Genomic DNA, 16714 nt, shown 5'->3' with positions numbered 1-16714 from the left:
CCTGATACTTTTTTGAAAAACCTTGTTGGTATTGGATCAAGGATGCAGGTGGAGGATTTTAATTGAGAGATTATTTTTGTAAATCAGGTAAATCTATCCTAGTGAAAGAGTTTAATTTGTTTATAACAGGATGCTGGGGTTTAGGAGGATCCTTAGTGTTGGAGGGATATACTATGTTATTTCTAATATCATTAATTTTTTGATTGAAAATACAGCAATAGCCTCACAGGTTTTACTGGAAGAACTTTGGAGGCATTCCTTTGAGTTACCTGGGTTTAGTAGGCGATCAATTGTAGAAAATAAGACTCTGGGATTACTAGCATTGTTATTTATAATCTTGAAGAAATAACAGCGTCTCTCAAGACGGACAGTGTTATTGTATTCTGTTATTTTGACTTTTAATATTTCGTGGTGGATAGTTAGTTTAGTCTTCCTCCATTGACGCTCAGCTCTGCGGCATGTTCTCTTTAAATCAGACACTCTTTGGGTCTTCCATGGTATAACAATGCTAGAAGATTTTTTCACTGTCTTTTCAGGTGCAACTATGTCAACAGCAGCTCTCACTTTAGTATTAAATCTTTCCACCTTACTATTTACATTATCCTCGCTATTATAGCTGGCACTATAAACGGACTGATTGCTTAGAATGTTTGTAAGTTTTAAAGCTGCTGCCAAGTCAAAGAAGCGTTTTTTAACAATATGCTTCTCATGAGTGTTTTTTATCATTATTTCTATATTAAAAGTAGAAGAAAATGGTCTGATAGACCAATATCAATGATCTGTTTTATATCAACTTTCAGTCCTTTAGTAATCACTAAGTCTAACGTATGACCTGCTTTATGTGTAGGCTGATTTATGAGTTGTCTCAAATCAAAAGAATCCAGGAGGTTCATAAATTCTTTTACTTTTAGATCACACTGATTATCTATATGAAAATTAAAGTCGCCAACTATTAGGAGTGTGTCATAGTTAGTAATTAAAATTGACATTAAGTCAGAGAATTCCTCAAAAAAAGACGCGTTATATTTAGGAGGTCTATACACGGATAATACTAGAACTTGAGAATCTCCATGAACAACAACGGCCAGATACTCAAAAGACTTGAACTTACCAAAACTGACATCTTTACATTTTAATCGCTCGAGTAAATGTTAGCCAATCCGCCCCCTTTTCCCTGGCGGTCTGCACGAGTAAAACTGTAATCCGGAGGCGCAGATTCGATTAAAACAGACACGCCGTCTGAGCAAAGCCATGTTTCACTTAGTGCAATAAAATCTATTTTTTTATCACTAATAAGATCGTTGATAAAAAACGCTTTGTTAGTTAAAGCTCTAACATTTAATAGTGCCAAATTTAATGTTTCGGAGGTGCAGAGATGAGTACTATGTGCGTTATTGATATTTGGAATAGGAACTGGAAATAAATTATTTTATTAGCCGCTCTGTGTGTATTTTTATTTAATCTGTGATCTGTTTTTATAGTTTTAATACATTGTTCCTCTAAAGTAGTAAATTTAATTAGATTATTGAAGTTTATGCCGTATTTCCTAGATTTTCTACGTGCATTGAGATTGCTTATTACAGTATTAATGTTGTGCGCTTTAACGGAAGGAGAAAGCCACTGCTCTCCAAAAAAACAATGCTGCTTGTCTGCAGTTTGCTAAAGATCACGTGGACAAACCAGAAGGCTATTGGAAGAATGTTTTGTGGACGGATGAGACCAAAATAGAACTTTTTGGTTTAAATGAAAAGCATTATGTTTGGAGAAAGGAAAAGACTGCATTCCAGCACAAGAACCTTATCCCATCTGTGAAACATGGTGGTGGTAGTATCATGGTTTGGGCCTGTTTTGCTGCATTTGGGCCAGGACGGCTTGTCTTTATTGATGGATCAATGAATTTTGAAGTATATCAGTGAATTCTAAACGAAAATGTCAGGACATCTGTCCATGAACTGAATCTCAAGAGAAGGTGGGTCATGCAGCAAGACAACGACCCTAAGCACACAAGTCGTTCTAACAAAGAATGGTTAAAGAACATTAAAGTTAATGTTTTGGAATGGCCAAGTCAAAGTCCTGACCTTAATCCAGTTGAAATGTTGTGGAAGGACCTGAAGCGAGCAGTTAATGTGAGGAAACCCACCAACATCCCAGAGTTGAAGCTGTTCTGGAATAGGCTAAAATTCCTCCAAGCCTGTGTGCAGGAATGATCAAAAGTTACCGGAAATGTTTAGTTGCAGTTATAACTGCAAATTCACACCAGTTACTGAAAGCAAAGGTTCACATACTTTTACCACTCACAAATATGTAATATTCGATCATTTTCATAAATAAATGACCAAGTATAATATTTTTGTCTCACTGGTTTCTCTTTATCTACTTTTAGGAATTGAGTGAAAATCGGATGATGTTTTGGGTCATATTTATGCAGAAATATAGAAAATTCTAAAGGGTTCACAAACTTTCAAGCACAACTGTAGGTCTTAATACTGCATAGAAATGGAAATAATGTTAACTGTGAGATTGTGGTTTTATTTACCAAATTTTTTTCTTTCCAAAAAAGTACTAAAACAATCTTTCAGGACTGAAATTGTACATCATCCCTTTAAAATGATCCAGCCATTTTTAGAATTGTAATGTGATTTGCATTATATGCTCATCACCCTCTGTGAAAATTTCTTCCCCTATGAGTTTTAGGTTTAGCGATTCACGTCAAACAGGAATACTATTTGAATAAGAGATTGTTCTGTCTTTTGACAATAAGTGTTCATTGTGTAACAGATCCCCTTTTCCTGAGCCTTGATAAAGTACCATGGGGAACTTTTACATATAAGACGCTGTATATTTGATATCTTCATTGATGTCTTATGATATACAATACAGTATATGGCTCAGTTTACATCATAATGTCCATCCTTAGCCTAAATTCTTATAAGACTATAACAAAAATAACAATAATAGTGTTTTATCTAAAGCAAATCTAACAAACTACTCATAAGGGTAAAAAAAAACTAATCATTCTCAACAAGGTGTTCTCAAAGTAGAATGAAATAATGAAATCTGAAATGAAACAATGAAATATCAGTATTTTATGTGACACAAAGAACTTAAAACTTGAAAAGATTAATTCATTAGAACTCGTTTCACTTCGTTTAAAGTATTCTGTGTATGATCATTCAGAAAATCCATTGTACCATCTTTTAAATACATTCGTAGTAACATGAAATGCATGTATACATTGATGTTCCTAAATAAATTCAGAAAATGGGATACACAATTGATGAACTACAATGTTTCAAAACTAGACTATGTCAAAATACACGCAGATTCATTTCAAGCCAAACTTTGATGGTCACATATACAGTACCAAAGATTAGAAGATGATATATGGGAAACATGATACATACAGAGTGTATAATGTTAAATATGCAATTGAAATCAAATAAGTTAAAAGTCAAAGCTCTGAAGAACAAGAAGACAGATGGTAATGTGAAAATATTTACTTATGAATGAGATGAAAACTAATAGAAATAATAGTCATATCATTCATGTCTTTTTTAACAACATAAAATCAAATTAAATGAATTACTTCTTTTAGCTGAAGTAAGTAAAATTACCTTTAGGTAGTGCACCTGCATGAAGATTTTGTCTGGATTAAGGCCATGTTTGACTTGAGATGATCCTGATTCACTTACTTCTCCTGTGCGCTCTCCCTGAGGTCTAAGAATAAACACAAATTATATTTGATTGCATTTATCGTTACTGCATAATATTTGAATGTGTGAGATCCTTAACACTTATTTATTGTTCATCTAAGTGTAACCTAAGTTTTGATTATGAATAAAGTATGTGTAACTTATTCCTGATAGATTAGTTCCGTTACAATGATTATGCTATTACCAGGTATTTTTATAACGGATAGTACACAAGGCAGTGAGTTTAAAGTAAGTACTGTAGTCTTTATAAGCTTTAATGTTGCAAAAGTACATTATGCTACAGATCATCAATCTATGGAGACACCTCAGAAATAAAGTCAGAAACAAGGAGGTTTTTGCTGTTGATTGTTAGCCAGAACTATATGGGCCCCATTTATATAGGACAGTAGTCAAGATTCATGGAAAAAAGTTCCTCAGCAATTTAATGATATAGAATTGCTGCTAAAAGTTAATGCTGAATTTTTTGAGTCATCAGATACCACTTACAATCAAACTTTATTGTTATACAATTTAACATTAATAGTCAAATACGTTTTGCAAATGTGTGTAGTAAACATGAGCCTGCAAATTGCTTTCTCCCAAGTTTGATCATAATGCCATTATCTGAAATAGCCATCTCCTAAACGAGGCATATATTTTAAAAAACAACAACTAATTACTATTTGAATCCTGTTCTTAGATATGGCAAACCGAACAGGTACAGGATTGGAGGTGAACATAATTAAAACTGTGTCACATACTGTTGAAAGGAATTAGTGATACATTTTAAGTGAATCAAAAGATCACTGGCACCTTTACACATCAATCGCCATGTACATATGGTATAGACAATTTCAAGTTTCTACTGTATGCATCGTGATATGGGAGGTCAACACATCTGTTAAATTCAAGAAAGCTTACAAGATGTTCTTTCTGGAAAAGTAAAAAAAAAATTAGAATGCCGCAGGAAGCAAAGACCATTTTCTACAAGTTAACTGCCGAACATATTTGACCTTCTCTGTCACTGTTTGCCATGGTAATCTCCTTGTGGAGGATGGGAAGCAGCTGGCAAAATGGCCGTGGACTGCTTTTAAAATCATTGATTGACACCTCCCCAGTGTGGATTGTACTTTTGCAAGCTAAAGCATAAAAGTACAGATCCCCAAGTTTCGAGCTACTGTACATAAACATTTAAAATCTTGATCTTAAGAGAAGCTTACAAAAACATGTAATCATGTGTTAAACTGCTTGTTTATGACTTGATGATTATTGTTGTACGTATGTTGTATATTTGCATTGCTGCTTTAATTGTATGAGAGTCAGCAAAAAAATAAATAAATTCACAAAACCTTTCTTGGTTAAGGCAATAAAATTTTTACTATTTTCTGGCTGTGTTTCAACATACCATATAGCAAATGTGCACATGAATCATAAAGTTTTGATAACAACCTTGAAACAGGAAAACAAACCTTTAAATACTAAATATAATGAAAACCATTTACATTTTAGATTAACTAGAACTGGCAGCAATATTAGTACATTTTTTATAGAACTTAATTACAGGAAATTGCATTAAATAACTTAATAGCTCCTAATATTGCCCCCATAATTCAAGGCATGGGAGTCATAGATCTTGCAATATTAAAAATAAAGCATACATTCCAAATTGTAATTGCATCGTTAGTTTGTCCTTTTAATTAACCAAACATTATTTTTGTTGACAGCTCATTTTCATCTTAAAGCTGCCTTTCAAACCTATTGTATCTTTGTAGGGATTTCACAACGCCACTAGTTGCAAATAACAAACAAAAATAACTATTAGAATTTAAAGCACATTTATTTTTATTTTAGAAATTAGGAAGGCATACCAACACTTCTCTTTTAAAGGAAATGCTGCTGGTCACTCAAACATCGCATCATGCTAAGGAGGATTTGAAGACTTTGAAGAAAGTACAAAACAATACTGGATGAAAGGATAGACCAGTCTTTAGCAGGACTAGGGCAAATCAATTGGTATAATTTTTGTATGTTGAAACACTGGATTTTGAGGTTGGTTTCTTCTACTGTTCATAATTTTAAGTCAACTTTCTTCTCATTTTATTTTTAAGTATCTGTTTAATACAATGTATTTTGACCCGTCATCTTTCAATAAAAGCTAGCTATTAAAGGTCACTAAAACATAATTTCAAAGTCAAAGTGAACTTTATTGTCATCTCAACCATATACAAGGAGACGAAATTACAAAGCTCAGGGTCCACAGTGTAAAAACATGAAGTGCCATAATAAATTAAAAATAGAATTAAAATTTAAATTTAAATTTAAAATTAAAACACAAACAAGACAAGACATTGTGCAAAGACAAGACACAGAAGTAACAGCAATATTGCCGTGTAGTAAGCAATATGAACATTGATGCAATGTGTGGTATTTGCAAACTAGATACATAAATATAGTCAATAGATATGTAATATAAATAGATAAATAATAAATGATAATAAAGAAATTATCAGTGTATTATAATAGTTGTTTAGGACGTGTAAACAATGAAAGGTCAGAATGTTTCACAGCAGAAGGATATCAAGAGTATCAAAATACTTAAAGGTCAGTATGAGATTTTCCGTTCTTCTCTACATGCACACTTGTCTTTGCAGGAAAGTGGCTGGCATGTATAAAAGTTCTGTTTTTAGAGGTGGTTGAGGCAGTGTGGAAGATCCCAGGGGGCAGCATGGTGTTAAGGAGTCTGACAGCTTGGGGGTAAAAACTCTCCTGCAGCCTGGCAGATCTGGCTTTGATGCTGCAGTATCTTCTCTTGGATGGCAGAAGTGTGAAAAGTCCATGTGAGGGGTGTAATGCACAATGCTGCAGGCCTTGCGGACACTGCGTTTGTAAAATATGTCCTGTAGTGAAGGGAGAGGCACCCTAATAATGTTCTCTGCTGTCTTCACTATCCTTTGCAGGCACTTGCAGTCGGATATGTTGCAGTTGCCATACCAGAGTGTGATGCAGCTGGTCAGAACACTCTCAATGGTGCCTCGGTAGAACATGGTGAGGATGGATAGAGGAAAACTTGCTCGCTTCAGCCGCCTCAGGAAGTGTAGTCTCTGCTGGGCTTTCTTGATTAGTGATGAGGTGTTATGTGTCCACGTAAGTTCCTTAGTTATGTACATACCGAAGAACTTGGTACTCCTAACAGTCTCCACATCTAAACCGTTGAGGCTGAGTGGGATGTGGGCAGGATGTGATTTCCTGAAGTCCATGATTATCTCTTTTGTCTTATCGACACTGAGAGATAGATTGTTGTCTTCACACCATGCGGACAGCCATTCCACCTCATCTCTGTATACTGTTTCATCATCCCTGCTTATCAGTCCCAGCAACGTCGTATCATCCGCAAACTTTATGATGTGGTTGGTGTTGTGCATGGCTGTACAGTTGTGAGTCAGCAGGGTAAAGAGCAGTGGACTAAGCACGCAGCCCTGTGGCACTCCATTGCTCAGTGTGATGATGCTGGAAGTGTTGCTGTATGGTGGTTGCTGGATAATGCTGGAAGGTTTGTATTATTTTCTCAGTCTGTTATGTTACAAAGATTAAAGGAGTGCAAAAATCGTCAAATGACTGAAAAACTGCACGTATTACATGAGTCTTCTTTTTTTATATGAATCTTCTTCCTTTTTACTGTGGCAAATTATGCATACAAAATGTAAGAAATGGCAGAGGGGTGGTTAAACCTACCGGAGTTCAAAACCCATGCTCAGTTGTTATCTGTGTAGAGCTTTCATACTCTCCTTGTGTCTTTGTGGGTTTTTCCAAGTACTCCAATAATCTTCTGACATTCACAATAACATGCACGCTTGGTTATTTGAAAATTCTAAACTGGTCCAGTGTAAGTGTGAGTGTGTGTAAGAATGAGCTCTGCAACTGACTAGGCGCTGTCTAGGGTTGGTCACTGCTTTGTGCCCAGGGCTGATAGCTTAGGTTTTAGACCTCTGAAAGCCTGATTGGGATTAGTTGGATCTGAGAATAGCATGCTGTGAACAAAAATAAGCATTATTTTCTATATTAAAACTTTGTTCTATATACACTTTAACCATTTTATGTTGTTCATGTAAATTTGTGGCATGAGAATAATTATGGGATATCACATACAGTATTTATAGTATGCTAACACTATGCTACAAAATTTAAAGACCACTCTGATAACTACATTGCAGCTAAAATTAAACTATATTTAAATTGATTTAAAGATACTGTAAATATTAATCATTGCTATATATCTGTCTGAAAATGAAAACTAATACTCCTTACTAATGCTGATCATGCAGAATCTGCTGCCCAACTGACAGTTTAGATCTGTATCTGGGTAACATTAGATATCTGCTATAATTAGCAAAGAAAAATAATGAATATATGAAATATTTATTCATGATCAGTTACAGTTTTCATAAGAAAATTAATTGTTCTTATCACAGAACAAAAGGGCTACTATCAAATAATAATATAGTATTATCCCATATTGTTTTTCATTCGTAATATGTTACTTTGCAAAAATCTCCCATGTGTTCGTCATCTCTATAAGGAAGCATAAATCATCAATAAAGTGTTTCTGGGGTTTCAAGAGAACAGAACATTTTAGATATTGTGGCTGATGCTGAAAAGTTGCTTTATTATTTTGCAGGAATTCTGAACTCTTTGAAAGTTTCACATTTCATGCAACATATGCTTACATTAAAAAGTGGAGCACCTGTTATATTAATTTGAAACCTAAGTCCACTTTAATTTTGCAATTGCCCAAGATTTATCATTAAATATACTAATATTGTGTTATTGAGGCAACCATAAAAACTGGAAAACTGGCTAGTCAAAGCATTTTTCTCCTGAAAAACCTATCATACCTACTAACTTTCAAGTTGAAAGTTTAAAATGATACAATACCCGAAGTAATGAGCACAGATAAATGGGAATAAACAATAAAAAGCAGTTTACTCAGATTAGGAGTTAAAAATAATTAGTTTATTCTCTGAGTGAACTAACAATATTTGCAGTTTGCTATGAAATTCTGTAGCTTTCTAACTTAATTTGATAATGCTCTCAACTGCATTATCACATTTTCAAATATATTCAGATAATGTTGGCTATTTGTGCAACTATGATGAGTACAAATTCATGTTAATTTTCATACACCCACTATTTATTGTGATGCACTGATTTCTGTCAGTCATAATTAAAACAAAAACAGGTTTTGAAATATAAGTTACATAATATATATCTGACAATGAAAACTAAAAGAAGTGTCACGTTAATTTTCTTAACAGTTATTTCAGCAATGCCAAAATTACAGCATCTAGTTTTATTAAGGATGAGAACTTCACACTGCAGTTATTATTATCTATTCCAAATTTTCACCAATCCTTCTTAGGACAATAATAATTTTCAGAACAGAGGCTTATACTCTCAAAATCAAAGTACCATTGCTAAGCAATAAAACAATCAGGCCACCTGAGAATCTGAAGCTGTTCTTCTGAAATCTGCAATTCATCCCTGAGACGTCTGAAACGCAGAAATGCCTTGAGTTCCTGCTGCTTCACAGCTTCTTCCTGTGGAAGCTGAATTTGAAAATAAAAACATGGCAGTGATTAAAAAATATAAGTATATATCTTATTCTCATTATAATTGTAAGGTGACAGTAAAAAAGACAACATTGAAAAAGCCTTACATGGTCATATTTCCACATTTAATATGTCAGCTCATTATAATATGTAATTATCTTATCCAGAGCTGAGAAACAGGGAATATGTACATGCTTAATTATTATTATCATCAATATATATATTTTTTAGAGGTTGTTGAGTGTACTCAAAATAAACATGATTACATTTAAATATTGATTTTTTTTTAATGTATCAGCTCTAATGCGACAGCAAACAAATCACTTAATATAGTAACACAAAGCTTGAGAGCTAAGAAATTAGCAAAAATGTTCACATTCTTTATAGAAAACAGTAATCTAATTTCTGGGAATTGAAATAAATGACCATCTGTTAAATAGTATAATAATGATTAATAATGATTTTGAAACTACAGGGTTGTTGGTGTTCATCAGAATCACAAAATGATGCAGAAAAAGCCCATATTAGTATAGCTGAGGAAATGTAGAATCAAAATGTTACTTTAATATTCAAAAAAGCATATCAGATAATTTAAGGCCCTTTCCTTAGGCAGGATTCTGTATATGAATAATTTTATCACGTCATGATGTCATGATCCAGTCACACTGTTCAATATTTTTTTTTCATATAATAAAGACCCTGAATTTAGTTATAGCTAAAGTACACTATGGCATAACGTACAGTTATTACCAGTATGAAAATAATGAGAGTATTAAATTCAAGTGTATGAGAAGGAAACAACCTCTATTAGCCACACAAAGCAGAGACTAAAAAGTGCTGTTTTCATCATTTTAGAGCAAAAACTGCAAACACAAAAAGGCTGCAAAAGAGTTCTACTTAATCCAACATTGTTTTTGAAGCAATCCAGATGAATATTGTGGTAAAAGGTGACAAAATCGGCAACAACTGTCAAGAAAAAATGTGATTAGTAATTATTAAAAGATATTTAACAATATGAAGGGGATACAATAAATTTCAATCTGATGTTGGGAAAAAAACACAAAATGGCTAAAACAGAATTTTATTGGTAACATATGAGTAGACCTTTAGCTAGGATGAAACTTGATTCTTTTAGAAAGGTCTGATATCAGATTAACTCACACAGGGATTATATGGATCCTTTTCAGAAAATGTACAGCGGTCACATCAGGCCTTCATACAACATGAACCCAGCTACATACTGTATAAGAAAGATTTAGCCTGTATATATGGGTAAAATGATTTCTGCATGTACCTGAAAGGCATATTGCATGGTGCTCATTTCCAAAGTGGCCTGACAGTACTTCCTGTGTAATAAAATGAATGCTTTCTAGCATATTTCATTTACAGTGGATGTCAAAAAGCACAATGTCAAGTACTGTGCCATCATTACATTGCTAATGCTACAGATTCACTCTCACTCGGTCAACATGTACCAGGACTGGTCCACTTAATATGCCACAGTCATTAAATAAACTGAAGAATTGAGTTAGGGATGTATTTTTTCAATGATAAGCAAAGATTTGACTATACCTCAATGACAGTGACTGGAGAAAATAGCTTCCATCTTGAAGCAAATCATAATGGGCAATCAGAGTGACAGGGGGTGAGATAGAATACATTAGAGGGATTAGAGTTATTTGAATCCATTCTTCAATTAAACATGTGTAAGGCTTGTGCACATTGGGTGCCCAGAATATTAACTCCAGAGATGAAAAATCTCTGCATCCATTATATAGGAGAATTTCAGACTAATCCGGGCTGGGAGAAATTAAAGAAGCATTTCATAATAGAGCATGAAATTTGAATATATCACTAAGACCCTGATTGCAAAGAACGATCAAAATCACGGTGATTCTCTGTATACTAAAAGAAGTTCAAAGTCCAAGCCACTGCTGACAAGATTATGTGCAGAGTTTTTTTTATGACATTGAGGATGTAGTCTCTTCATGACTGAAAAGGCCAACAAAACCAATCAATATTATGTTGATTTGCTTTGGAGTTTACATCAGGCAATCAGGGAAAAGTGGCAAGAAATGCCATCAATCATCCTCTTTATGTTCACAAATATGGCATTGATCACACTGTGTGAGCTGCAAAAACAATTTAAAGAAAATATGGATTTGAAGAGATCTGTACTGTTCTCTAGATCTGGCCCCACATATTCCCCAAACTAAAGGCCTACTTCCCGGAGATGCTCTATGTCAATAATGAAAACATCAAGTCAGGTACAAAAGAGTGATTGCATTAAGAACGACAGACCATTTTTTTGACCAACATAGATAATCAATTTTAATGTTTTGACAAGTTTATTACTGTTCACATGTATCATGATGAAAACTATAATTTGTAAAGCTTTACTGGCATTTTTCTTAACAGATCAGGCTCAAAATGATTTGATCATCTCTTGCATGCCCAATATCAGGGGTAAAACAACAAAGGGAGAGAAACAAAAAAAACAGCTAGTGGACAACAATCAAAGACATTAATTTAAAAAATGATACAACTCAGCAGGCAGCAAAAAGAATACAATTGAAAAATAGCTATGGACAAGGCAGTAAAATGATTTTAAAATCATGTAGCAGTCATTTTGCTCTCTCTGTTTCACAGAACACCATGGACAGGTATACATCTTATCTTATACTGACTGTGGTCAACAGGTCAGTGATGTTGAGGTAGGCAATGCTGTAGATCGATGATGACTATCAAGAACTGTTTGGCTGCAAGTTTTCATTCCAACCAACAATAACCTTTTAAATGTAATCCTAGCCTAAATAAGCAAGCTGTCTTTTACTAGTTTCACCCCTTTTTGTGTCAAAGTAAAATTGACGAACTGGGTATGTAAAGTTTTTATTTGAATGTAGTGGGCATTTGTGTGTAAAAAAGCAAATACTTTTTCCTTAACTTGCTTTTAATGGTTCATTTTCACTTAAATGTTCTTGTTGTTTAAACTATTGCTTACTAATATGACACTAAAGCAGCCATTCACCATTAGCATTAAGTGTCATGTGCACTTGCATCAGCTCCCCACTTTGTTCATGTAAGTATTTCTATACTGTTAAAAAAGAAAACATCCCTAAAAATAATGAACTCAAAAGAATATGAGCACACAGGAAAATTTTAAGTATTTAACGCCATGAGAAAAATACAAACTTTTCTACATTTCTAATAAATGTAAATGTCACACTGTAACACATTTTAGATACACAATAGAGGAAACAAATAAACAATAAGCTATAATACTAAACAATGAAGTCAAGTGTCTATGAAACTAATTTAAAAAAATCCTGATGACAGTCAACTTCAGGACAGAAATTAAGAAGGACTTCATTTATATATTGTGAGTAAAAATACCATACAAAAATGGGGACCACTCTAACCCAGAAAAAGGCCAAATTGTTCCAAAATATATCTAAAAATGCTTCCATTTTTTCATCAAAAACATAGTGATGGGTTTTAGGGAGAAATAAAAAATAAACTAACAACACACTGAGCTAGTGTACTATAATCTATGTTGTTCTGACTAAGTGGTGGGATGTTTTGTTCACTTGTCAGACTGCCATCTTTAGCCCTAGTCGCCTTCCAAATGCACAATCAATGGGAATTTAAACCATCCATCATATGGATTATTAAGACAATATCCAGAATTATCAAGTTTGCTTGGGAAAACTCTTGCTATTGGAGAGATCCAATATATTAGATTTGTGCTTCCAATTTAAAAAAAATGGACCAAGTCAAAAACCTAATCTAGTGCTGGGCAACGTATTGTAAGGAAGTCTAATACTGTTACCTGGCTGGATAATAAAACTGATTTTCTGATGACAAGCCAAACAAAGGGGACGGTGAGCGAGTAAGCCCTTGCTATTTTATGGTATTATTTGATTAAGGACCATGAAAATACTGCAAGGCAGCAACTATTTCTAAACAGGGTGCCAATCCATTGAAGGGTACACTTGTGTACACACTTTTATCAGAGTCACCAAATAAGTTAATAAAGCTATTTTTGGAAGTGGGTAAAAACCAGGGCGCTGGTAGAAAAGCCCACATAGTCAATGGGAAAATATATAAACAGTGAGGAACTATGGAGCCAAAGAACATCAAAATTGAATCCAGACCTCTGGAACTATGATACAGCAGTGATAACAACTGCACCACTGCTCTACTTGATATATTTTCCAGAAAAAGTAGAATCAGAAAAAAAAAAGATTAAAATCACCTTTTGAGCACATGCCCAAATGACATCTTCTAGGAATGTGGCAAAGCCTTCACTGACCCACTCCTCTGTCCAGTCCCGAGCACCAATGGCTAGACCAAACCAGGCATGGGCAATCTCATGGCAAAGTCGTGCACCACAAAGGTAACTCTTTCCAGGAAGTATACTTTGGGACAAAAAGATGATGTGAGGGCTGCAGAAATGAGAAAGACAAAAATCTAAATACATATTTGCAATGAGAACAGAACATAACAATTTAACATAAAGCTACATTAAAAAAGCAAGCCTATTAATATAAGGATGACACAGAACGATGGGCATAAATCCATAAATAACAAATAATGAGTGAGCAGACATTATTTGGTAGAGATGGAAGTGAATTACAGATCCATTAAAGTTATTTTTAAACGTCACCTGTATGTCTTCAATCTTTGATCTTTTAATTACCACTAGCATTCGTATCTATCAATTGTGACAGTTTTAAGAGTATTTTCATGTCTGCAGAAACAAAAGAAATTTCCACATGCCTTCTTTGTCTTTTAAAAGCTTTTAAATACTTTCCTAGTAATTAAACAATGATGAAAGTAGGACTAAATTAATTTGTTATGCAATATGAATGATTGATATTACTTGTTTTGTTTTTGATGTGTTGTAAAATACAGCTTTTTTGTTTTATTGACAGAGTCTACCATCCTACTTTTAACTTGATAAGCCAAACAAAGCACATACTGACTTGCCAGAAGGATTACAAATGGTTAATGTCTGGTTTTAAACTTTGTCTAAAAATATGTCTAGAATCATAAACAGTGAACATGTACTGGAGTTTATGTGGTTAAATTAACATCACACTCTTAAGACATCATATTTGGCAAGAATACAACTTTAAACTGCCATGAAAAATGCCCCCAAAAAGCACTAGAGCAGGAAAATAAAAAGTACAACAAATCAGCACCTAAGGACATCTTTAATGCATAAATATATTTTAAAAGCATTGGCAAAATGCAGTAAATATTAAATATATTTTACACTATGTGGTAAACAAGGTTTTGATTTCAATGGCAAACAGCTATTAAAATTTTACCTTTATCTTTCATTTTATGTAACCTTACCTAGAAGCCATATGCTTCTAGTAAAAACCTTCACAATTCCAGAATCAGTTCTCTATAGTATCTATGCAAAAATGACAATTAACCTAGTCTGAATAAATAATGCTGACCCAAAATATTACTCCTAAGGAAGAAGATGAGAGCTCAAAGACTTCAAATTGTGAAAAAATAATAATGATGTATCTTTCACATCATCAATAAGCCAGAAGATTGTACTAACTAACAGCACACTTCCTCAGGAAATGATTAAGATAACAAAACCAGTGAAATAAAATACATAACAATAATAATAATATTCTGTTGCTATGTGTGGCTTCCTGATACTATTTGCACAGGGATATATGTAATGAGGTGCATTATACACGCCCAGGGCTCCTAACTCAGGTTAGTGCATAAATATATAATTTTTAATTGAGAGAAGACCATTTGTCCACAAATCCTAATTGGCTATTTAATAGCTACACCTTCCCAAAATCTCATCCAGATACTTTCTTAATCGTTGTCATAGTTCATCAATAAGAAAAGTTTGATAATTCAATACTGAATGGTTTCAGATAACACAATGGCTTTACAATTGGTAGCAGGCAGAGACTGGGCTAAAACATTTTCATTGAATATGCCTTGTATAAAGCATCATTATGTGATGAGGGGCCAGACCTTTTTAATTTCATGTTTTTAGCTGAGAGGCTTGGTTTTAATGTTATGTTGTACTTTAGTTTACTTAACAAACTAAATTACAGACATTAGAATTTTACACAAATACATCGATGTCTTTCATTCTTTGCTAGTTTGTATGTTTGTGACAGACTTGCCTTTTACTTTACTTACATTGGTATGTTGTGCTGGATGATGGATTGTCACTGCTGAAAAGACAAGGCTAATTGCCTCCACATCCTCAGTTTCTTTTAAATTTGCACTAAATTTGTAATCATTAACATGTCCTCACACACTCATAAGCAATGCTGTTGATGATGAATACTGACAAGTCTGTCATTGGTAATTTTATGTTTTTTACTGGAATGTCTAAATCTTTTTAAAATATTTTAATGGCCTTCGTACTACAACTACTTCCTGGGCCATATAAATGAGCGGACATTTTATTTATTTGTAATATTTATTTTGAAAACCAACTCATTTTTCCTGATATATTTGATGATTATATTTCAAGTATATTTGCATGGTGTGTTTAGTAGTTTTTTTAGGTAGGGCTTAAGCCAAGGGAAGACATGACTTAATACTGCCCCTAGTACCCGGATGAGTGTTGAAAGGTATACTCATGTGGGTGGCGCTCATACATGAATTATCTTCTGCAATAAAATCTACTATACATGATGTAGTCTCCAGCATCATGCAACCTAAAACTGGATTAAGTAGGTTAAGCAAATAGAGGGAATTTATGCAACATACTTTCCATAGCATCACTCCTAATCTCCATCTCTATATGTAACAATTATTTAAATGACTACAGCATGCCAAACACTTAACTGGAATGTAAACAAAAAGTGAATCAAATATGGCATATTTATTTGTTGTCATATGCACTGTCTACTTGGGAGAATTTGATCAATCACCCCCCAATCCCAGTGCAATCCTAGAAAAAGAGAATTTGATCAATCACCCCCCAATCCCAGTGCAATCCTAGAAAAAAGCAGCAATAATAAAGTTTACTTGAAAAGTCCAAACCAGATGCATTTGAGTCAAAATGTTGCTACAGGATACTACGGCTACATTTAGACTGCAGCTAAAACTGACTCAATTTTGATCTTTTGTTTTTTTTTTGTTTGACCATTCAAATTCATTTTGTAAGTAATCCAAATCTGATATGGGTGTGTACTGATATCCATCCTGAAAATGCTTTGCATGCGTAAAATCAATAAAACAAATCTACCACAGAGATACAACCTAACAGAGCACCACAAAATGCAATAGCATACTGGCTGTTGTGCTATTTTTAGTACAGGATTTGTGCAAATTCATCAGCTTATGATGGCAAGGAACAGATATATAAAACAAAAAATTGCCAACTGTTGCTTTGAGGGCCATAAATATATACAGAAA

The 16714-nt window shown here is 33.8% G+C and overlaps 1 protein-coding gene across 8 annotated transcripts in view; it reads right to left on the bottom strand.

Annotated features, from left to right (window-relative positions):
- LOC120532647 (aminopeptidase O (putative)) overlaps positions 1-16714 on the bottom strand; it is a 233214-nt gene that overhangs the window by 131566 nt on the left and 84934 nt on the right. For all 8 annotated transcript variants that reach the window (XR_005634332.1, XR_005634333.1, XM_039758846.1 and 5 more), the window contains exons 6-8: positions 13554-13743; positions 9189-9295; positions 3615-3717 (exon numbers count right to left, since the gene is read on the bottom strand). Coding sequence is in view for 6 of the 8 variants with exons in the window: in XM_039758846.1 (XP_039614780.1) it covers positions 3615-3717; positions 9189-9295; positions 13554-13743 (400 nt within the window). In the remaining 2 variants the exon portion in view is untranslated. The remainder of the gene's footprint in view (positions 1-3614; positions 3718-9188; positions 9296-13553; positions 13744-16714) is intronic.

Source organism: Polypterus senegalus, chromosome 7 (genome assembly GCF_016835505.1).
Source record: "Polypterus senegalus isolate Bchr_013 chromosome 7, ASM1683550v1, whole genome shotgun sequence".
NCBI lineage: Eukaryota > Metazoa > Chordata > Cladistia > Polypteriformes > Polypteridae > Polypterus > Polypterus senegalus.
The sequence above is the reverse complement of the archived record's forward strand: the minus strand, read 5'-3'. Positions and strand labels throughout refer to the sequence as shown.